The 25,046-nt window shown below is 41.2% G+C and overlaps 1 protein-coding gene across 1 annotated transcript in view; it reads left to right on the top strand.

Annotated features, from left to right (window-relative positions):
* The first annotated feature begins 5,662 nt into the window (after nt 1-5,662).
* LOC133350272 (mucin-5B-like) overlaps nt 5,663-25,046 on the top strand; it is a 101,266-nt gene continuing 81,882 nt past the window's right edge. The window contains 19 exon segments of the mRNA XM_061564446.1: nt 5,663-5,720; nt 6,411-6,651; nt 7,161-7,275; nt 7,429-7,513; nt 8,856-8,941; nt 9,574-9,778; nt 11,114-11,239; nt 11,813-11,930; nt 12,917-13,055; nt 15,476-15,571; nt 16,653-16,725; nt 17,890-18,027; nt 19,293-19,457; nt 19,764-19,858; nt 20,609-20,647; nt 20,649-20,733; nt 21,781-22,036; nt 23,399-23,445; nt 24,884-24,975. Coding sequence (XP_061420430.1) covers nt 5,669-5,720; nt 6,411-6,651; nt 7,161-7,275; nt 7,429-7,513; nt 8,856-8,941; nt 9,574-9,778; nt 11,114-11,239; nt 11,813-11,930; nt 12,917-13,055; nt 15,476-15,571; nt 16,653-16,725; nt 17,890-18,027; nt 19,293-19,457; nt 19,764-19,858; nt 20,609-20,647; nt 20,649-20,733; nt 21,781-22,036; nt 23,399-23,445; nt 24,884-24,975 — 2,253 coding nt within the window. The 5' untranslated portion in view covers nt 5,663-5,668.

Raw genomic sequence — 25,046 nt, 5'->3', positions numbered from 1 at the left:
GGCTTAACCATATGTTCTCGAAATCACCAAAATAAAGCTATAAAACAATGTAACAACAGTAATCATAGGAACTGTGATTCAAATGCAGCAGCGATTCCCTTGTGAGGAATCCTGAGTTGTCCTCAGGGGAGGGAAACCAAAGCTGCCGCCAGATAATGGGATCCTTTAGATGCCAATTATCGTTCACCTGGATAAATAAATGTAAACGTTAGCCCTTCTCTCAAAGTACTACAGTTACATTTCGTGGGATCATTAGCCAAGAAGCACGCTATTATTTAAGAGATCACCTCTCAACACAATGCTCAAGTCATCAGCCTTTAGAAAACCTACATCGATTCCCTCATCGCTAGCCATTTCATCGTCTCCGCATTCAACCTCCTGAATTGAAAGCTGCAAGAAAAATCATGCAAAGCCACTTATGGAAGATAAAACGTAACTATGTGGAGAAACTACTACATCTCACTCCTGTGACATGAAGATCAGTCAAATTGGCGAATGTCCATAAATCCCCAAATTGATCATGGTCTACTATCACCCATCACACCCTCCATCAATACTGGAACCTTTAAAAACCACCACACTACTTGGGGCTTGAGGTTACAGCATGCTTGCTCCCACGTGTCTTTATCAATTTGCGTGTGTTTCATTTTACGGCACCTCGTTTGTTAATTTTTAAAGACACTGTTACTCGTTCTCTGTAATATTGATGCTGTGCTCACGCACCACGGATTCCCTTGTAAAATGGCCATGAAACTGGCTAAACGAGATAATCCATGCAACAAATAAAAGAAACTTAAAACTTTAATTTAACTTGTCTAATCAGTGCTCACTCTTTGACAAAACATTTTTTTTGCCAACATTACGAACGCATTCATACTGAATTAAACTTACTCGCGATTTACATAAAACATTTGCGTGACATTACACGAGTACAGGGCTTCCTGTATGACAAGCTTCGTAGTTTAGCAGAGTGCTGAATGTGCCAGAAATGCAAAAGGGTGGACACTGAAGCAATGATGAATTTGACCCTTGATGTGTGTTAAAACAAGTAACACATAACAAGGATGAATTGTAAAGATTATTTGGTCAAGAATAAGTGCTTTGATCCAGCGTATTACTATTTGAAGTAACAATACCCTATGTTTTAATAAATACCATTCTTTAAAAATGTTTTAGTTTTTCCCAACACAGCTAAATAATCTATACAACTGTGGCTGTATGTGCTGACATTTAATTTCCTGGTGAGGCACAGGATGGTTTATTTTATGATTCGTTTATGTTGACGGGAAATGATTGTCATTGGTATCCTAATATGCATGATTAAGAAGCTACGTCAAAAGACATTGCATTTCTTGCAACAACCTTCTGTAATGAGACCGCCACGTATGTTTCTTCCGGTCACGTTTGATAATTATGCACGTCCTGTTTATGTAATTGTGGGTGTTCTTGCATAAGATGTAATTGATAGTGGATGAACGGCTAACGAGTTTAGTCACGTTTGAAAGAGTCGTGAACATGTCTTTCCTCATCACTGTCAAAAATATTACAACATAAACATACAAGGGCGGTTACAAAGGATCTGAGCCTAACATATTTTAAAAAAGTATATACACAGATGAGAACCACAATGGTTTTCAACATAATTGCTTTCTTTAACAATGCACATTTCACGTCCCTCCAACCCCCTCCCCCTTTTTCTTTAATCAAATTCACGTCCCCCTGAGCAGTTTCTTTCAGCTCATCATCATCCTCAAAATGTGCTCCATACAAATGCTCCTGTAAATCTGGAAACGGGTGAGAGCCATTGGATGCCAGGTGTGGAGAAGAGGCTGGATGCAGGCATGGCTTGAGGTGAAATCTCAGTCTGCAGCCTTTTCAACTCTGGCAGTGTGTGCTGCAGCATTGCAAAGCGAAAGCAAGGCTCTGGCTCTCATCTTTCCACAGCCTTCCGTTTTGATTGACATATGTACTGACTGTTTAATTTCTTTAGCACCGTGCTAATCGGAAGTGCCAGGGGAAGGACAACAAACTGATCACAAAAATCAATTCTAAAGAAATTCGTTTAAAATCTAGATTTGAAAGTGCATAGCTCCCACTGGCTTTGTGATAAATTGTGCGTCACATTGCTTGGCATTAAGTCAGTGTGCAATATGATGCATGGGATCTTGCCTGACATCTGACTTGCATTTTTTGGATGTTGGAGAAGTCGGATTTTTCCACCGCATTGACTGCCGATTAGACTCTGGGTTGCAATGATAAGTCTGGTCTCATCATCGATAATACATCTCCTCTTAAACTTGTCCCAGTTGATTCTAGATTTGAAGCTTTTGTGACTGCAAGGATTCATACTCTTAGGTTTTTTTCGGTAAAGTCACGTAGGTAAAAAAGAAAAATAATAGAAATAAAATAATAAATCACGACGTTTCGGAGGCAACACAAGTCTCCGTCATCAGGTGGGACCGTCACAGCTAAATTTACTGTATCAAGTGAGGAAAAATCCAAGAGACAAGCCCCTCCCCCCTCCCCCTTAACTTGTATTTAAGGGCTTGTCTCTTGGATTTTTCCTCACTTGATACAGTAAATTTAGCTGTGACGGTCCCACCTGATGACGGAGACTTGTGTTGCCTCCGAAACGTCGTGATTTATTATTTTATTTATATTATTTATATTTTTTATTTTTCGTCCCAGTTGGCCTTCATCAGTCAGGATTGTGCTATCGGACGCCCCCTCTTGCTGCCGCACGTCAGCATTCTGGTGATGCCAAGTGCACACGCCTTGTTCATTTACACATGGCCACGCAAGATCATTTCCAATAATTCTGGATGTCGGCTGACCGTTCACCACCAAAGGCACGTCTTGCACCATCTCGCAATTTGTATCGTTAAACAGTCGCAGACCAACACGACCTCGTCCGTATATATTCAACACAGACTATAGGCAGCTGCCATCTCAATTGACCGTGATATTTCCTTCTATAGGGAGCTGCTGTGGTGTAAAGGTCAGCACACTGCACTTGAATCCAGAGGTCGTTGGTTTGATTCCGTCTTCCAGCACGTCAGTTGGAATTGGAACTTTTTTGAGTCCCCTCTGCCTCTGTCCCCCCCTGCAGTCGGATTAGGGTACGCCGCAGTTAGTTAATTGGCAGGTTGTGTGAGTTGAGCTAAAGTGTGATTACGTCCACCTATTCCAGCGCGTTTATTTGGTGTGGAAGAGTAGACCAAATACAATTTGGAGCTCGCTCTAATGGAGGTTCTTCCACCAGCAGTAAATCCAGCAAGCACTTGTTGGGCCTTGCCTTTTCACTTTCTATTTATTTCTGAATTAGGCTTGGAACTTTTTGAACAACCTCACTTGTACACGACCAAAGGTGAAATAAAATAAAAGAAGGTGACTTTGGGAGAGAATATGCTCCAGATCTGGGGTCAAGTTGTTTAAAAATAATATTTTTTGTTGTTGCCTGATTTCTACCGCAAAGGGGAAACAGAAATGCCGACGCTGCTCTGCACACAGTCTTTGGTGTGCCCGGGCTGACTGTCAACCCGATGTGTTTTCTGAAATATCAACTTAAAATTAGTTCTTCAGACCTTAGGCAAAGCTGGTAAAAAAAATAAGTTTGTGATTGCACAATGACCTTTCAAAATAAATATATACAGATGGGTTGTTAAGAAACTCGTGGTTTGTGGACTTAATTTAATCTAAGGGTGTACTGCAAGACCATCAACTATTGCCAAGGTAGCAAAACTTCATTGTTAGTTCCCAAAGGTTATTTGGCATTCTACTCACTACTCGAAAATATAAATCACAAATCAAATGTATCACACTCTTTCGGATTTTAATACGAAATAACAGTGAAACTCCCATATATAAAGTTAAATATTTCCATAGGATATTTTTTGGTGGAGTAGTGGCGCAGTGCTTAGAACACTGTGAGATTAATTTGGTGACCTGAGTTTGATTCCTGACCATAACTCCCATCCCCCCTCCCGTCACCGTTGCACCATCCTGCACTAGCCAGCTTAGTGAAGTGTGGTGAATTATGGACAAAGAACCCTTCGACTTATATACCATGTGCAGGGCTTTACCCAGCAGTGGATGAATTAAGTTAATGAATTTAAATTTAAAATGTATATAAATCTTTCATTTGGATGATGCGAAGCAGCGTTAACTGGGGAGCAGTGGCATGGCAGTTAGCATACTGAACAAGTGACCTGACTTAAGTTCAATTCCTGGCCACAGCCAAGATCAGTGGTGAGTAATATCTTAACCGGTAATGGGCCTTCCCAAATTCACCAACGTACTCTAATCAAATTGGTGAGGTATGGTCAACAATCCATAATTGACTGAGACAGCACGGGAAGACCTTCATCGGGCATTGTATTGACAAAATTCTGCAGACCTTATAAGTTAAACATATTTTTTGTGGAAGGGTAACCGGACCGCTGTATATATTCTCACGATGACTTTGAAACAGCAACGAACACATTTTACATTGTAGGAAGGTGGTGGTGTGGACTTATTGGAATGACTTAGGTGAAATAATAGTGGTCATCTTGAGCATCCAATGGCACAAGCAACTTGTTACCAAGAACACTATAATATAGAGCCTCGGCTGCTTCTAAACAATGTTGTCAAGCTGCGTGTGTGTGTAGCTGTCACTCCTCAGGTATTTTTGCGAAATTAAATATACAATTACCCTTTTTTCAAAAAATAAGTGACTATATTTCAAATGTATGAGTATGGCGGCAACTAAAGCAAATAAGCACGCGACTGACTCAAGCAATTTGGTGGGTCCGTGCCTTAATTGACGTACATGCCGTCGGCTATGCTTTCGTGATTTTGAAGTCTGTGCCATTTGCGCACGTAATGACCATTGTAAGGGAGTGTGACTCCTGGCTTTAAAAAAAATTACCCAGTTTTTTTTTCTCCCTCGGGTTACATAGGAATATTTATGTTTTTGGCCATTGATTCATTGGCAGTTTGCTGTGGAATAACTGTAGTTAAGTGTGCATGGTCCTATTTGGCTAGGCAATTAACTTGTGTGGCTCGAAACATTTAATTAAGTATTATAATATAGGCATCGTTAAAATGTAGTAAATCAAATATTAGTTACAGGTTTAATGTGTAGCTATTTTAATGAAACAAACCCTGATACACTTAAACTTGCAAAGATTTTTTTTTTATGTTTTATTGAACGATGTGTTAGATACTTTATTTCAATTATAGGTTTAAAATCTGATTTTTTATTGTGGATCATATACGCACTGATAATAAATAATATTATACACATTTAAAGTCAGGTCAGTGATACAGATTTTTTCACATTGGAAAATGTCTTACGAATTCATTATACTTTTACGTACAACATGTTACACTCCTATATAGTGTTACCATAGCATAAGATACAAACGCACTATGAAATATGTTGAGGGAGTAAAATATATAAAAATATTACTGTAAGAATGTGTGGTACATGACGACATGGAGTTTACTTGAGTGATGGGATAGTCAAGTTAGAACTGAGTCAGCCATAGCCTAAGGCGACTGAATTTTCTGCATGCGGTACAGCAAAGAGACGCACCTTAATGTTAGGGTTGAACAGGTCTTGGTATATAAAGACGCAGGCTGTGGTAGCAAGTCAATCAGTCGGTGCCAATTCCTTTATTTTACAATGGGACTCAGACTGATTTTGCAGCTATCGTTGTGCATGCTGAGCGTTGCACGTAAGTAACATGTTATTGTACTTTTTGCATTGACGTTGAGACATTTACTTTTGAACTGAATGGTTGCGAGTCATTTATCGACATATATGCACGCAATAAATGTGTAGCACTTAGTTCGGTTTGATAAGATATTGTCAGTTTTGGTTTTATGTCCGTTTTCATGTCTGTGATTTCGGTCTATACAAAATCGAAATATGCCTCTTGAAGTGTAAAACAATGTAATGCGATGCAGTATTTCGTGCAATGCTTACTTTATACCACTACTGTCTATTAAAAAAAGACATACCTTTCAAGCAAAACCAGAGCCATAGCTATCTTCTCTTGAAACAATTCTTGCCAACGACTTTTCATATTATATGACTTTCTTTTTGATTTTTTTTAAAATAATAGTTCCTATTTTAAGATGGTTTCCACATGCTACCAACCATGTGATTAACATCTTTACAACACCCAGTTGAAAAATATCTCTCTATCTGGAGTACACAGTGTGGTTTAGTTAAACGATACGTCTATTGCGTTGGTTATCACCGTTGTACGGTATAGTATGCAATGAGGTTTAGTTTCGAGCAAAAACGTTGGACATCGTGCCGTACAATACGCGGTACAGCCCGAAAACACATTGGCGAGCTAAAAAATTAAGCGTGTGTGTTCGGCAAAACTTGTAATCGGTGTTCTGTCTTCTTTTCTAAGGATCACAGCAAGCCATCTGCACCACTTGGGGAGGGGGATTCTTCAAGACGTTTGATGGAGCATTTTTTAAATTCAGCTCCAACTGCAGCTACATGTTCTTTCAGGACTGCAGAAGTTCATATGAAGAGTTCAACATCAAGATAAGCCATGGGGCCAACGAACAGTTCTCCGAAATTCTATTCAAAATTGACACTGATGTTGCACAATTTGCCAATGGGAAGGTCTCGTTTAATAATCGCATGTAAGTACAAAGAAATAGCCATTGTTTGTAAATGTTAAGTACCAAAATTTAATGGATAAAGTTAGAAGTCACACACCACTTTTTTGTAACTCATTGGAGAAAATAGAATAAATGTTAAATACTTTCCTAAATGTTATACTTTTGTCTAGACTCGTCCAGTAATTTTATTAAACATATATTAAACATAGTAAAACACTGCAGTCTACGCTTCTTCACGGGAGGAATATCAAATCTACATGAACTCTTCTGTAGGCCTCTCGTGATTAGCAGACCTCAACATTGGCATTTAATACCTGAACATATTTCTCAATGCAAGAATTGAATGACTCATATACGTTAACATTTGTTCACATATCTCGACGTAGAGTTCACAGCCCCTTTAGTGAAATACACTTTATAATTGTTGAAATGTTGAACATTGCAGCAAAATTTTGTTAGTAAAATGAAATGGTAACTCAGCGCTTTTGGTTTGTCCATGTTTAATTGACACAAATACATTTTTTTCCCAGATTGACGCTACCCTTCAGCAACAACAAGATTCTCATACAAACCTATGGCAGTGGCGTGAAACTGGCTTTCAGGCAACTCGAGATATCCGCTTATTTGAATGATGACGCCTTCACGGTAAACCCACAATTTTCAGAACATCGTCTTGCATGTTGCATTCTGGTTTGCAGTACAACTGTGTACGTCCATGATCTCCCTGTGCTCTAAATGATATAGTCCCTGTGTGATGAAATGCTAAAAGAATCCGGTGTTGTCTGTGGTGTCTTGTAGGTGGTGGCTGGGGACGAATTCCGTCAACAGCTGTGCGGCTTGTGTGGCAACTTCGATGGCTCTTCGAGTGTGACAACTTCATATAGTAAGACAGCTTTCACTGATCAATGAGACTACATCAGTCCAATCCTCAGATCAATCCACTGGCTCCCAACCAAATCCCGATTTTACTACATGCTCTAAGATTGCCCTCTTATTTAAATCCTGAGTCAACGTCGCATTATAAGATTGTCCTCACCCTTGCCTGCCTCTCCCCTGTAATCTACTGCCCTCACATGTGTGCTCAACTCCAGCATTTGAGGCCTTCTGTGAACACCTTCAGCCTACCTCTGCTCAACCGGAGGTCGCTCCTTCTCTGTTGCTGTCTCCGAATGTCTGGCATTTCGTCGCACTGGCGATATGTTCTGCTGATTTGCTGCCCCTGTTCAAGCCCAGACTCAAGATGCTCCTTTCCTTCTCTGCCTATGAAGTACTATTCTTTGTGAAGTGTTCTCAATTGCACTTTAACTTTAATATATATAGTACTTTCCTTTGTGTTTGTCACTATAAAGCACATGACTCTCTATTTTGGGCAGAATATTAATATTCAGTTTCATTTCGATGCTCTCTCTACATATATACAAATAATGTTTGTAACAATAATAATTTGACCCATTGTCAGCCATGATAATAATTGTAAATGATGGGTATACTATACATGATTAGTATAAATTTCAGCCATTTGTATGGGTTTAGATTGGCTTAGATTCAACACACGTGATAGGAATTGACGTGGGGTAACTAATCCACCCGCTGTTAACTGCTCGATTTGTAACGATTATTGAAGAATCTTAATTTTAGAACTTTCGTGACTGCAATCGAAACGTCGTAATATGCTATTATTTAATTTATTATTTTATCTTTAGACGTGACTTAACCGAAAGAACCAAATAATAATTATTGAAGAAATATAACGAGTTTACAATACATTAATTAATTAACAAATTGTGCTTATTTATATGCTTATTAGCATTGCATAACTGGGCAAGAAACATGTTCCTACAGAGTGCTATGACGCCCTGTTTAGTACTAAATGCCAAATGAGCAATGCATCATTGCACATTGTAAATTACAACTATATTTTATATCGATCTGCCTTATGACATTAGGTTTAAAAGAAAATATCTCAATGCAAGACACCATCATAAAAATATCACAATTCGCACCTGCATTGCTTATAAGGCATTAACAAAGTGTTTCTTCTATATTGTAACAAAACGTGGGCACGTTATATTAGGATGCAAGACTAACTCAAATCCGGTCGAACAATTCGCGAGCAATAGTCCCGACAACAACTGAGCCATATTAAAGAAGGTGATATGAAAGATGGGGGAAAGGAGAGACATTAACAATGTTAATATGTTACCACAATGTGTTTCTTCATACAGTACTCCCAGACATCAAGCAGTATTTAATCCAGCCCAAGAGTTCTGGGAAATGCACTGCAGTGGTTACATCGTCCTGCAAGGATGAGGTAAACATTCGTATCTACCAATTGCAGAATCTTTGCACTTTTACTCCACAACCCCAACAACAGGAAACATTTTAAATGTGTAAACAGAGGAGTTTTTTTTAAGCTTGATGGCTTTCCACCAAACATGTATTTTGTAGTGCAAACCATTGGCTAGGAACACCATACATATTTTTTTGGGTGGAAGTGTGAAAGCTTTCTATTCCAAAATAAGAAAAAATAAGTGCATAAATTGTTTAACTTGTATTGATTATATAAAACAATTATATTTCTTGTTTATGTTGTTTGATGTTGATGTACTATACTTATAACATATCTAAATGAGGACATACTACAGTGTTAAGCTATGACTTAATTTTGTATCAATGCAATTGCTATAATTATTTTTGTCTTTATTGCTACGCTGATATACAATTATAATCGCAGGACTTCGTTATTAATACAGTAAATGTAACCCAAGATAAATGAAATGTGCATATTAACAATAATTTTTTTTAACAACGTGGTCTTTTGAAGACACGTGCACAAGCATACACAGAATTAAGCGTCATCTCTTACATCACGGGTGCCTCCCACCCCCTGACTCTCACCATTGATTCCTCCACCCCCAAACCCCCCCCCCCCCCCCCCCACAGAAAATCCAAACATTTTGCAAGGAAACTCTGAATGGGATAGGTTCGTGTGGCCTGGACCAGGGGGGCTATGCTGCCATGTGTGCCATAGAGAAATGCCAGTGTGGAAGTGCCACCACTTGCGGATGCGCTGCCTTGTCAGCTTACTCCAGGGAGTGCAGCCTTCAGTACAAGCCACTGCTGAATTGGCGCTCAAGCCAACTGTGCCGTATGTACCATGATGCAATTCGCACTTTGCTCAAATAGACAAATGTAAAGTTTATCAATGATGCAATCGTTGTTTGCTTGCGGTTGTGATGAGTGAAAGTTCAGTGGTAGTGCCAGTGTTTGTGTAATCATCTAGTTGCACTTAATTCATATTTAAAGTTTAATGTAATGTTGCACAATGCATGTATGTTCATACACATAACCGATTGTATATTGCATGTACATTTGCCATCGAGCCAGCATTGTAATCCCTTAAATCTTGACAACTCACCATGACAGGAATGGCAGAATGGCAATTACATATAACCTGACAAGCTTATATTGCTGTCATCACATTGGATTTGATCAAAGTCAAGCTTAATCCACCTTATTGGGTACAACACGTATTACAGTACTATTTCCAGTGTGATGGATTGTGGGTATTACATTGATTAGAATCAGAACATCCTGAATACACATAAATGCACACACTGTACGTGTATTTATACGTACTGTGCTATAGAGGGTTAGGATTTAAGTCGGTAGTGCATGCATGTCTTCCAATGGCGAGAACACGAGTTACATTTCCAGCCAAAGTAATTTACTCTCAGGGCAGGTTACAAGTCATATCACTGGTGGAAAGTCAGCAATGGGTTTAGCTACTGATGTGGCCACGCTACTGCCATGTAAATTGTGCGTAAGTGTAAATATAAACAGTACGGGGCATGGAATGAAGTACCTGATGTGTCTCCAACGAGCAGTCTGGAGCTGTTTCCAGTCTCAAAAGCGATGGAGGATTTCTAAATGCAGCGTCACATGTTTAGGGATTGAGCTCAAGGCATTGGTTCCACTATCCCATGAGAGTTTTTCACCTGTCCTGGCTTTGCCTGGATCAGCCTCTCTTTGAGGCAGCTGTCCCGGAAAATCTCTACGTCTTCCTGGAATATTAAACGTCATGGTTTTTTGTCAGCTGCGTATAACTCCACTCAAGAAAATGCCTTTACATGTAGTTCTCCACTCTTTCGGGAATGTGAAAGATTCTTCCCTCCTTTTGTATATCCCAGTTTTTTGTACCTCAAAGGCAACATCGGAGTTGGATAGCTGATCCAAAACTCCTCTGCAATGTGGGTTTCAGAAAAGCCAAGCATAAAACTTGAGTTATAATAGACCTGCTGTGGATGATCACATCCAGGCCTTGAGCTAAGAATCTGTCTCGAAACGGGCCGAGCGGCGTTAAGAATCCTTCCTTCGCTTGCGAGAGCTGACCACAGGCTCTGCCCCGTTCCTGTGAGCCGCTTTTTATGAAGTGCATAGCATGTATAAATGTGGTAACATCGTTTTGTGTGTGTCCAATTAGCACCCCAAGATTGCCCAGGCAATCTCGAGTATCAGGAGTGTGGCTCCACCTGCCCTCCAACTTGTGCCAACATGGACCCATCCAAGTGTCAGGAAGCTTGTGCTGCCGGTTGTGTCTGCCCATCGGGTGAGTCCCAAAAACGACACCTGTTTTTATTCGTTTGTTGTTGTTACATTTTAGTCAAGGGATTAAAAATGTGCAATGAAGCATACATATACTGCCATGAACTTGTCAAATTTGATATCGTCATTGACGTGGTGAAATATGAGAGAACTGGGTAAGCTGGGTTGTTCCTTTGCTGCCTTTGTTGGAGTCCTGACAGTATTTCTTTTTTTTTCTATTTGTGATTAATGTGAATTCTTTAGATTGTAGTGATAGTGGTGTTGAGCAGGCAATCATTTAAAATATCCATTTATACTTACAGATTTTATCTTAAGTTTATTTAAACAATAAAAAAACACAGCACCTCAAGAGCCAATGTAATTTATAACTCTGGGCTAGTTCTGATATATTGAGAAATGTTCAAGCTTTAACAATATTTGATTGGTAACCGATTGGTAAAATTTGTGATGATGGAATGAAGAGGTCATTTATTGTGTGACCATGCTCTCCAACAGATGACCACCCTTTATAGATGTGCCAATGCTCGATTGTGTCAGCTGCATTCTCAACAGTGTATCGCTTGCACTTACTTTACAGGGACTGTGCTGTCTGCTATCAACGAAGAAACGTGTATCGCGCCAGAAGATTGTAGATGCAACTACAATGGGATTACATACGATGTGTCGGATAAGATCACCATAGACTGCAATTCCTGGTAGGCATTGTGTGCTCGTTATATTGTCATGATTTAGTTTCGACTTCTAACTCACAGACGACATATTTGTCGACTTTAAAAAAATTATGACATGATAGAACGTGGTCGTTTGAAGACACGTGCACAAGCATACACAGAATTAAGCGTCATCTCTTACATCACGGGTGGCCAACCGGTAACAGACCAAGAGGCAAAGAGTACCACATGAGTTCTACAAAAAGCTAAGTGTATATATTGACAGTTTTAAGTGTATAGATTGACAGTTTTTGGCACAACACGGAAGACATTCATTATTCTTTGCTACTGTTATATATGTTCTACGTTATGCCCTTTCGATAGAGCCAGCACGCGGCTCGGGAGATGCCAGTTGTCCACCACGTGTCTTACACATATACTGTCAATGAGACACATTTACTTCTTTCAGAGTACAACTAAGAAATAAATTCACTGTGTATTATTATATTGTCTTCAGGTCGACCCTAATTGTGCGTGTAAATTTTTTGTATTAAAATGCACAATTTAATGAACTTAATTTGCTTCTCCTTGAGTCAGTGTAAGTCGGTGCTTATGAGTGCCTCCTTTATCATAGAACATCAGTCAAGAAAGCAAACATTCTAACCTAACCGGAAGGGACCATTGACCTATGACACTGATATCTAAATGTCATCGTAACCCGATAGCACTTTAGTAATATTGCTAAACTCTCTTCCCAATCCCTCTCATTGTTTGACATGAGAGTTGAAAACACTGTACAGTACTTTCGTAACATTTACCTCCTATTAGCACGAGTGGCTACGTACGGTGTGAAAGAAGTTCAACATACATATGCATACAAATGAACAACACATTCAGGCAACGTATTGGGAACAAATTCGATCTTTGGGGGGGGAGGGGTGAAGAAGGATAAGGCATCTCACAGTAACTTGGTAAACGAATACAACCGTTCGTAATTGCCACTCGACATTCTTTGCCCTGTGCATTAACAGCACGTGCGAGGCAGGGTCATGGACGTGCACGACGCGCCTCTGCCCGAAGGCCTGCTCCCTAGAGAGTGGCGCCCACTTCAACACGTTCGACTCCAGGTCTTACACTTTCCACGGAGTCTGCAGCTACTACCTGGCGGTGGTGAGTACGCCCAATGGCAACGTGCGTGCACTTCGTCAGCGTTTCTCGGTCCTCCCCCTCCCCCCGTGACTGATGCTCCATCATTTGTGACCTTTGTTTGAATGTCTTCACCCGAGGCCCTTTACGATCGCTCAGCCAGGAATGGTTCAAGCGAGGGGACGTGGTTGGCAAAATGTCACCGGGGAGCACTCGGTCGACACGTTCACCAGCGCGTTCGGCAAGATTAAGAATTTATTAGAAACAAGCGTACGTTGCACTCAGAGCATTGGGGCAGAAGGAGAGTCGTGGCTGTACGCGCCCCGCAATCCAGCGCCGTGTGTGGGGGTTGCACAATTGATCCTCATAGCGATACCCCGGGGTAACCAAATAATACAAACTGGCCGAGGCAATTAAATATTTTATTTCTGGGACACAATTTTTACCAGGGGTGTTACTTAACTCCGCGACTGGGGTACCAATCAATGCGAAATCAGTGGTGCTACTCCGCGATGTCGAAACGCAGCGAGGACGATTGCGCTGATACCCGGAACGCTCGTACGCACCGTGGTGGTGCATCGTGTACAGCTCGTCGAGATGAGTCGATCGCCGCATCGCCGACCATCAACAGACTACCCCGGAGTACCGCCATGAGGTTCAAATGCTGTGAAGCTCCCTTCGCATGGGCGTCGAAGTCCCCAGACTCTCTGGCTTGCCAGGAGAATGCGGTCCAGCGGATTCGCACTAATCTCCCTCCATCTTTCGATTTAAAGCTTTCGTGACTGCAGGGATTCATATTCTTGTTTATTTTCGGTAAAGTCACGTAGAAGGGAAATCATAAAGTAGTAAAAATAAAACATAATACAATTCTCAAGTAATTACATTCTTAGTGAGAATTTGATTATGTTTTTTTAATTATTATTATTTTATTATTTCCCTTCTAAGTGACTCCATCTGTGTCATCTTGCATGGGATAGCGGTGACCCCCTCGCACGCGTGGGTTGTCTCTGGGTGCTCTAGTTTCCCCGCGCGTGTATGAACATTACTTGGATGAAAACATGTTAACATACAGAGAAACTGCAGAGCTTGGGCAATAATTATTGGTGCCGGCCCACCACTCGCTTGCCTTCCCACATGTCTTGTGGTTCCTTGCGCCTCTGAGTCGTTATCTCTCTTTGACGGTGAGTGAAAACTGTGCGGGTTACTAGTTGGAGTTATTATTAGTAGTAGTAGTAGTTAGAATGCTCTGATAAAAACCCAGTGGCCTAGGTTCGATTTCCAGTCACGGATAACGTCGGTGTCGGAACCTGTCCTGGGCTTCCCGCAGATTGACTCGGCTTTAAATGAGAGTCATATGTGTTGCGGTGTACATCAACCATCAACGTTGGGGAGACAAATCCGATCACATCGTCTCCTCGAGCACAATGCCAGCATTAAGCACGGTTGGCTATGTGTGGTGTCAAAAAAGATCAACATACAAGGAATAATAGTCACTAATAGCGCTTGCCCTCAATAGCCAATGAGGCGAAATAGTTATGTTTTGTCATTATTTGGGACTGGTGCATTTGGTTGAGTCCTTTTAAAATGAGATTAAAAGACATTGGGCACAACTTTTTTGGGTCACTGATCCATTGGCACATTTCTTCAATTTCTGCCAATGTATTCCTTGTCTCGTGACATGTCACGGCACAATTACCTACTATAATCACCCAGAAATGTCTGTCCGTCCCGCGCGTGACGTCACTCCACATGAGGCCCACCCACCCACGTGATGTCAGTCCCCCTCATTAATATTCATGAGTGAGTGGAATTTTACACTAACGCAGAGGAAGGTCGAGGTAAATTAAATAATTTATTACGCAAAGTCGCTTCAAATATGACGTTTCTTTCCAGAAAGTGACGGTAAAAAATTAATCTACGCAGCACAGTGCTACATCCGTGCGTGACATCACTGCAAAAGAGCCCCCTCCTTTATTAATATTCATGCCCAAGTGGAAATTTACGCACCAGGTCGCGTACTCCACATGCCGCACCCCTCCCCTCATTAATAATCATGAGTGGGTGACGTCATTCCACATACCGCACCCCTCCACAATAACCATGAGCGGGTGACGTCACTCCACATGCTGCACCCCTTCCCCCAATAACCATTAGCAGGTGACGCCACTCCACATGGGGCAACACCCCCCCCCCCCCCCTCATTCACAATCATGAGCTGAACAATTTTTCGTTTGAATATTTCAGATTTGATGCAATATACACCCGTCATTGGACGGGCAAAAAAGCTAGTCAAAAGTTTTTTTTTGTCTATTAGAATGTATCTGTCTAGTATGTACCAGTAGTACTCAAGTGCTGTCAACTTGTTGTATTGTGTCATCTCAACGTGTGAAAACGATATGTGGAGTGAATTTTGACACGTTTGCATAATTCTGTTCAATTTCCAGGGGGATGATTGGTCCGTGGAGGTTCTACTTAAATCATGCCCAACTGGACTGGTTGATCGGACTTGCTTGGACAGTATCCATTTGAAAACACCAATGGTATGTAATTAACAGTTTTACCGATAAGAAAGTATCGACTGTTATAAATATACTAGCGAGAAGTACCCGGCGTTGTCCGGGTCAATAAGACAGACACACAAATCGACTTACACACACTTACAGACATTGACCCACAGACACAAACACAGCGACTTACACACACACATATGGACTCACACACACAGACATCGACTTTAGCTACACACACATGGAGTTACACACACATATCGACGTACACGCATACAGCGACTCACACTCACACATACATAGACAACCACACACATCGACCTAAACACACATATGGACTTACACAGACACATATCGACTAAGACACACACACACATGGACTTACACACACACATGGAGCCATGCACACACATCGACTTACAAACACATAAACATCGACACACATGCACACATGGACTCACCGACTCTGACACTCACACACATGGACTCACACATCGACTGACAGACACATTGACTGACACACACATTGACTCGCACACACACATGGACTTACAGATACACATCGACACACACACACACAAACATCGGCGCACACACAGACGCATCGACTCGCGCACACACACAAAGCGACCGTCGCTGACACGCAGATGGACTTACACGTACGCGAGGATATAGGTCTTGGTAAAAGCCGTCCCCTTCACCGAACGCCTGTGACTTGGTACGGTCGAGCGCGTGCCATTTAATACATAACTAAACGCAAACTGCACAAAATGGCTAATTAAAGTAACGTAAAGTTGACAGATGGGAAACAGGAATAGTGCTTGCGTGTTACCTGGCTATATTTCTTTTCCGTGAACCCCACCGTTGGAGAGCCAAGTGCGTGACCACACACAAACCCACACACAAAGACCGCCACAAACCCACACACAAACCCCGCCACAAACCCCGCCACAAACCCACACACAAACCCCGCCACATACCCCGCCACTAACCCACACACAAACCCACACGCAGTTTTTGACTTTTAAATATATAAGATAGATCATGCAATTTGCTGTTATAATATATATCCACTTAATACAATGCAATGTTTGTTTTATTTCTGTTCATACAGAGATCTCTTGAATTCAAAAGCAACGGAAAAATAATTTCGTCACAAATGGGTGTTTCTCTGCCGTACATATCAGGTAATTTAAAACTACTCTAAATGCAGTCATCAACCTCATCATCAGCCATCGCCCACTATTAGATGAAGGCCTGCAAGCTGTCACCATCCCTGCTGATCTAGCGATACTACAATCTATTTCACTTCTGCACAAGTTATATCATTGCTCCATCTCCACGAGGGACCACCTCTTGGCTCTAGATTTGAAGCTTTCGTGACTGCAAGGATTCATACTCTTAGTTCTTTCGGTAAAGTCACGTAGGTAAAAAATGAAATTAAAATTAATAAAAATAAAACAATAAAAATCACGACGTTTCGGAGGCAACACAAGTCTCCGTCATCAGGTGGGACCGTCACAGTCAGATTTGCTGCATCAAGTGAAGGAGGGGTTCAAGATGTAAGCTCTTAAGTACCAGTTAAGGGGGGAGGGAGGGGAGGGGGTTATCAGAATGTGGTAGCCAATGAATGGAACGTATCGGGAGGGGGGGGGGGCTAACGGAGGGACGAGGTACTCGTGGTCGTGGTCAACGACGTGTTTATGCGCAAGTCACTGTGGATGTACATAAAAGAAAAGGAAAACGAAAATGCTTATGTTTATACCAGTGTAAAGGAGAGCCGACACAAGATTGCAGGGGTTTCGTCCTTTAATCCTTTTCTTCCATCCACACCTGTCCCCAGCCGTCCCAATATCGTTGTCGCCAAAGGCCCTTTCTTCCCGCCCGTTCTCTCCTTATATCTCCTCGATCACCCCTCCCACTAACCCACCTATTGGTGGGAATCCTTCCCCTGACACCCCTACATCAGTGTTGGCTGTCAATAAAGAGAGTACTGTTAAACGTTAGGGATGTAAGTACTCGGTAAAGTGTACTCTCTGTTGGCTGCAATTCCATCGCCAGTCTCGTCCAGCTGCCAACTTCCCTTTCACCGATTGGTCCACCCCAAGTCTCCTTACATTAACCTCTCATTCATCTTTCTATACATTTTATCTTTACGTGTCTCCAATACGGCTGTAGTACAACAATCCAATTGTGTTCCTCTAACATTGTGTTTGTCTTTGTTTACTATTCTGTACACACTACTTGCATTCTTAAACTAATCAAGCTTTTGTATTGAAGTGTAAGCCACCGGAACTCCCCGTGTCAGAATACAGGATGAACAAGCGTGCTGTGTTTATCGTCCTCCGCAGATTCGGTCAAGGTATTTCGGAAATCTTCAATGTTCATTCAGGTTGATACGTCATACGGGATGATGATGCTGGTACAGAATTCCCCCACCATGCAGGTCTACATTGGGCTCATCGACAACGTGATGTTCAGGGAAACAGGTACATTTAATAACATTTCTCACATTTCAAATGAATGCGTTAATTCGTTGTAAATGTATGTTGATTGAATACTATGTACTGTGACTGGAGGATGGAGTGGATCATTCGAATATATATAAAAACATTTTGATCATGTGACAGTTGTTTTTAGCCTCGATTAATATTTTCTTAATTGCTTAACATTATTTACTCGTTATGCTTTTGTCATTTTGGAGACCCAGGTCACTCTTGCAGATTAGACTTGTATCCTGGTCGCTTGAGTTATCACATGGTTTAAAACATTGCTTGAGATCACCCCATGTCGGTATGGGTAATGTTCGGGTATAACTCTACGAGCATGGAAAAGGTCAATCCCAATTCAAGAGTTAAATGTATATAACATTCCAGAGTGTTTTTCCTTCCATAACCATTCAACACGTAACATTTATAAAAAATGACAATTTGTCATTGATTTCAAAGAATAATCAATTGCTGGTTAATTTTTTTTAGAAACATAATACTGCATGATATATACAAATAATAGTGTAAGGTCCTTTGTAAATCCATTGCTGGATTAAGTTCTCTCTTGCCATGTAATTCATGGGGGTTGTTTGACCATACTGGTCAGAGCCGGCCCTAGACCTTTGGGGGACCCTAAGCAAAATTTGGTTGGAGGCCCCTTTGATGTATGATTTTTTTCACCCACTAGCTAACAGTGACTCTAGGGGACCCTCTGCTGGCCACGGGGCCCTTTGCAATTGCAAGGGTCGCTTAGTGGCTGGGCCGGCTCTGATACTGGTATTGGTGAAAGGAAAGTCCAGGACTAGTTCAGATACTATTCACCACTGCTCTTAGTCATGGCTGGAAATCCAACTCGGGTTGCCGGTTTCATATTGCAGTGCACTAACCACTGCTTCACAGTTCGGCCCATATAACGTTTTTCTGGCTTTAAGTAAGATAAATGATTTATTTTCAACCACCAAGCGTGAATCAAATGTCTGATCGTTACCTTGATTTGCTTAATTCGATGTACCATTTTTCGATTTAAAGCTTTCGTGACTGCAGGGATTCATCTTCTTGGTTCTTTCGGTAAAGTCACGTAGAATGGAAATAATAAAATAATACAAATAAAACATAGTAAAATAATTCTCACGACGTTTCGGTCACAACGCATTCTACGTGACTTTATCGATGTAACATGACAAACTTAATTATTATCTTAAAGTAACTGACTAACATGAGCAACAAAACAAACCTTGTCATTTTTCCAATGTGTACGCCAACAGGGCTGTGTGGAAATTTCAATGGCATCGCTTCGGATGACTTCATGTCCAGCCAAGGGCTTGTGGAAGGCACTGCCGCTGCATTTGCAAACTCATGGAAAGTGAACCCAGACTGTGACGATGTTGGCACTGTGATCAGAGACCCATGCCAGCTGAACACGGCAGTCGGTATGTATGTTGCCTCGAATGATACCACAAAACACATTCATTGTCTGTATGCAGCATGGGAGTACAGTAACGCTTATAGTTGAACGATCTCAAATATTATTACTCATCTATATTTTATTGTAGTGCTGTGTTTTGAATTTAGCACTTTAGTGTCTCATGCTTGGGTACGTTTTGCTTTTTTACCAACAATTAATTATTTCACAATTATTATGGCTGAATGAACTCTCAAAGTCACTGGCAACAATAAAATAAGAACCATAAAAGCTCCCCTATTAACTCCTTTGCTCTTTTAAATTGTTGAAATAGCAAAACAGGCTGAATTGAGATGCGCCATCCTGCGAAATTCCACGGCATTCTTCAAGGACTGCCATTACCTGGTCGACCCTTACAGCTACTACTCGGTAAGTGTAACCCTAATGCACACACATATATGTAATGGGGTTTTTTTTTGGGGGGGGGGGGTGACTACATTGCTTCAGTAGATGTACGTTTTCGATATGTGAACGTAAGTCATATATCTTTGAAATGTACATGCAAAGTAAAGTTATGGTGACAGTATCTTACAACATAGTAAGATTTTTAAAACACGCTTCATGAGGGTTAAAATATCACTCTGCCCCTATTTTAATAGTCCATTTTAATATATTTTCCTGTCAATTGTTTCATTATTTCAGCATGATCATTTGCATGGGCTGGGGGAGATGCCCAGGGCTGGTTTAGATATCACTCATCACCATCGTTAGCTTTGGTCCGGAATCAAACTTAGGTCACCGGCTATATCGTGTGCAGTGCTCGAACCGCTTCACCACTGCTCCCATAATTTCAGAACATTTATTGAAAAAACATATTAAGCTACGTATTTCAAAGGTTAATGTACGTTATTGTCACATGAGGTGGCTTTGAAAACGGAGAGTATTGCTTCCTCACCCATACAGAGCTTCCTTTTAAAAAATATATACTTCAGAGGCGTTTCCAAAACTGTCACAATTATAATAATCAATAAGTTCAACGAGGGTACAATTGTGTGCTTAAAATCACTGCAAAATATGACGCACTTTGCTTTACGAGACCATAAAATGTTTGTACCAATAAATGACAGCTTTATTTATCCATTTATTAATTAACTCTATTTTAATGTGCTCGTTGTTCAGAGGTGCAAGCAAGACGCATGCAGCTGTCCTTCCGGACAAGGACTGCATCACAGAAACCTTCCTCTCCTATGCTCTCGCCTGTGCATCCAAAGGCCTCATTTTTGAAAACTGGAGGAAGGCCACCGGTAAAAGAACCCACACAATAAAATAATAATAATAAAATGACTACCGATTACAGTAATTAGTTATAACACCTATCTATTACTGTACATCTATTACACCTTTTATCAGTGGTGTCTGTTGCTGACCATTTGTGTTTTTGGGCCTTTGCAGCTGTGCCCAGCATCGGTGATATAATACAAAAAGTGCAGGTTCTTAATCTGCCTCGAATCACTGCACCAGATTGAATTGAATTAAATGATGACATCACCCTGAGGCTGCTCTATTTAAGAACGGAAGCAACAGGAGAGCTTCACCATTCTTGCCCGATGAAGCTGATTGTAATTATCAGCGACACGTCGTACTCAAATTTAAAATGCTGTTGATCCTCTCTTCAGCACACCGGTGGGCTAAATAAGTGAATTATTTTGCCCTTTGAAAAACGTGACACATTTTTTACTGTTTGGCCGTGTCGGGTGGTGGAGGGTTACGACACATTTATAAATAACGCGATCTGACCCAAAAACCTATATTATGAAATAAATAGTGTTGAACATTTTCTTTGATGCGGTGGGGAGTTGATCAGCCACGTGTGTATGCTGACGTCGTCGATGTTGGTTGAGACAGTGGGCAGCTTGCGGAGGACTCCTGGTGGCCGTCTGAAATGTTGCCAGTCAATGACCGAAGTGGGTAGAAGCTGGTGGTCTTTGTGGTCCATCGTTTGCTGATCGCTGTCACCCTGTGGGCTATTCTTAATTGTCCATTGGTGTGGGAGTGTTGAACAGTGCTCTATATTTGAGAAGTGCACTTTCTTGTTCCCAAAATGTGACAAGCCCATGTTGTAATTTAGTATCCATTCTTTTGTTTTAACATAAATGGCCTTGCAGCATTGATGTAAAGCCCATTGAATTTTTTCACGCATGTGATTGTGCATATGTGTGTTTTTATGGAAAACTGTTAAGTCGTAACAATTGCTCACCAAAAAAAACCCACACGCCCCAACATCATCCCACGAGGCTAAACCGAGTGTCTGTGTCTTTCCGCTTGCACCGTCCACCTCATATTTTAAACAGACTCTCAGCTGGTGGAGTGTCCAAACGGCGAAGTGTACAGCTACAACGCCAACGCATGCAACCAGACGTGCCGCTCGTTGAGCAGCGTGGACCTGGCGTGCCAGGAGAGCGGCTTGGTGGCTGAGGGCTGTCAGTGCGCTGAAGGCCTGTTTGCTAACGACGAGGGGATGTGCGTCCCTGCCGCGAGCTGCCCCTGCTACGTGAATGGCGATACCCTCAAGCCTGGCGAGAAAGTGACCATCGTAGACATCCCATGGTAATGGAGCAAATTAATTCTAGATTTGAAGCTTTCGTGACTTCAAGGATTCATAATCTTAGGTTTTTTCGGTAAAGTCACGTAGGTAAAACATCAAAATTAATAAAAAATTAAATAAAATAAAGATCACGACGTTTCGGAGGCAACACAAGTCTCCATCATCAGGTGGGACCGTCACAGCCAGATTAGCTGCATCAAGTGAGGCAATGATTCAAGATGTAATCCCTTAAAAGCGAGTTGAGGGGGGAGGAGAGGGGGGGGGGCTCATCAGAATGTGGTAGCCAATGAATGGAACGTATCGGGAGGGGGGGCGGGGCCAAAAGGGTGGGCGACGGCGTGGAAGCGATTGTGCGCAAGAGACAAACTGCTGCACACGCCAACGCAAATTAAGTTTGATGGGGGCCCAGGGCTGTTGGGGTATTTGGGAACACTCTTTGTACCCAAGATTGCATTCCTTCTCTTAACTGTTTAACCACCATCTATGCCCGATGCAAAACACTCTATGGCTACTTTTACATTAATTATTTTTGTGCTTAATTTTAAATGTCATGTATGAATTGTAAAGCTAGATAAAAGTTAAACCAAACAATAGCATTATTATATTTTTGGAGGAACCTCAACACTGAAGCCACGGGCTCCTGTGGCCTCAGTTTTGAGGCCATCATTTTCACATCTACGTTCAAAGCTACACGAGCATTGCTTACATTTGGAAGTAGATCGCATCAGTCATCATCGCACCTGCGGTTATCACAGTGCGAAATAAGTTGAACATACATACATTCATTGCCTGCCTGTTTCATAGTAAGGCAGCGTCACATAAATTGAGTTTCATCAAAGACATTCAAGAAGAATGTTCGAAGTAAAGTAAGTTGTATAAAACAATAAAACAACACCACGGTTACCTGTAGAGAAAGAATAGGTGTAGGGACGGTCAAGAATGAGTCATGACTTCAAATGTCAAATTGAAGTGGTACATTCCAACCACTTACAGCATGGAGCAGTGATGACTTTGAGAAAATAAATCTTAACATTTATGCTGCATCTTTTTTTATGTACTTTCAGCTGCCTAACTATGCTTGGGCTTGTATATCTTTACATGTCTCATTTTCCTAATTAAAGGTAATACTTTTTTGGGGTGTAGTTGCCATGATCTATAATTTTAATGGAGTTTAGCACAGACACTGCCTCGGGATATAATTATATATTCATGCTCACATGCGTAGCAAAAGTGCACACTTTAAAAAAACTGCATTGCTTCCTGTGATATCCATGTGTCCGATGTATTACAATATAAATTGTTAATTCACTTCAAACACTATTGCTTAGAACATTCATTGATGCCTCTTTTTCCTTCATTAACAGCTACTGCCGTGAAGGACAACTCATCTGCTCCGAGAGCAAGAAAGAAGGTACACAATGGATCCGTGATTGATGCCGGCTTCCTCACAGAGCACGACATGCCTTTACAATGTTCTGGCTAAAGAAAACAATTTTAGGTCGCGGCGCCCTACCTTTTTTTCTCGTGCCCTGCCTCGTTCTGGTGGCACCGTGTTCGTCTGGCGCTGTCCCATCGCAAAATCCACAGCTGCAATTGGCGTGTCGGCCGCATTTGGCATAGCAGGCTGCAGCATCGGGAAGAGAGAAGCCAGAACAAATTTTATTGACCTTCTACACTGACCGTTAATATATATCTTCTTGGTTCTTTCGGTAAAGTCATGTAGAAGGTAAATAATAAAATAATAAAAATATAACATAATTATAAATTATAAAAATAAAACATAATGAAATATTTTATAATAAAATATTTTATTATATTTTATTTGTATTATTTTATTATTTCCCTTCTACGTGACTTTACCGAAAGAACCAAGAAGATGAATCCCTGCAGTCACGAAAGCTTTAAATCGTTAATATATACTTGAGAAAGTCTACCCATGTGAATTAACTTACCAATTGATGTTGCTTTATGAAGAATGATCACTCGTATGAATTGGTTATTCGGTACACGCTAATTGTAGAAGACTGTGATTCAACCGATGTTTACCATCTTAATTAAGATGCATGGCCCATGATATTTAAAGGGTGTTGTGAAAATATTTGAACCGTGAACATTGTCATGTTTCGATTTAAAGCTTTCGTGACTGCAGGGATTCCTCTTCTTGGTTCTTTCGGTAAAGTCACGTAGAAGGGAAGTAATAAAATAATAAAAATAAAACATAATAACTTCCCTTCTATGTGACTTTACCGAAAGAACCAAGAAGATTGTCATGTTTGCTGTCAAAGTTATCTTTTACATATATATTACACGTGATTATTATCTTTAACGCAGGAGTTTTATTGTAAACATTTGAATAGGTGTGGTTAATATGATCTACACGTTTATAAAAAAAAACATGTATGTCTATTTGCTAAAAAAAAAGTAGGTTGTATTGTCAGTGAGGTACAAACTCTGAAGTGTACCCATTGCCTAAACTATAGAACATGGACAGTCCTTTGTCAATCCACTGCTAGATGAGGGTCGCCGGCATTTGTTTGACCATTGCTACGCTGGAGAGTGCGCATCGGTGAAGGCAGGGGGCGAAAAAGACATGGGAGCATATAAGAGCAGTAGAGCAATCGATGTCGCCGCACTGACCTCTGCTGCTTATCATGTAGATCCCTCCCCCCCCCGTAGCATTTTCACCTGTTATTCACGGCGGTTGCTCATTCAAGCACTTCACAGGGTCAAACCTGCTTAGCTTCCGAAATCTGACGCCGAACACGTTAGCCCACTATTTGTGTTTAATTTCCATGGTGGCCTCTGATGACGAATGTGGCGAGCGCTGTTTGTGTTTGTTCTCTTTGAAGAATGCACTTCTCCAATGGTGTACGTCGATTGCATCACCAGCACGTACGGAAAGGCCTGTGAAAGCAGCTGTGCGATACAGACACCGCTGTGTGTAAGTGCTGGGTGTGGGTCCTGAGTGGGTATGGATTGCCATCAGCTTATGCTCGAAAGCATGAGCAATCG

The sequence above is a fragment of the Lethenteron reissneri genome, chromosome 33, assembly GCF_015708825.2.
Source record: "Lethenteron reissneri isolate LAM-NWPU_2019-01 chromosome 33, ASM1570882v1, whole genome shotgun sequence".
NCBI classification, from domain to species: domain Eukaryota; kingdom Metazoa; phylum Chordata; class Hyperoartia; order Petromyzontiformes; family Petromyzontidae; genus Lethenteron; species Lethenteron reissneri.
Note: the sequence above shows the minus strand (reverse complement) of the source record. Positions and strands in the feature narration are given on the sequence as shown.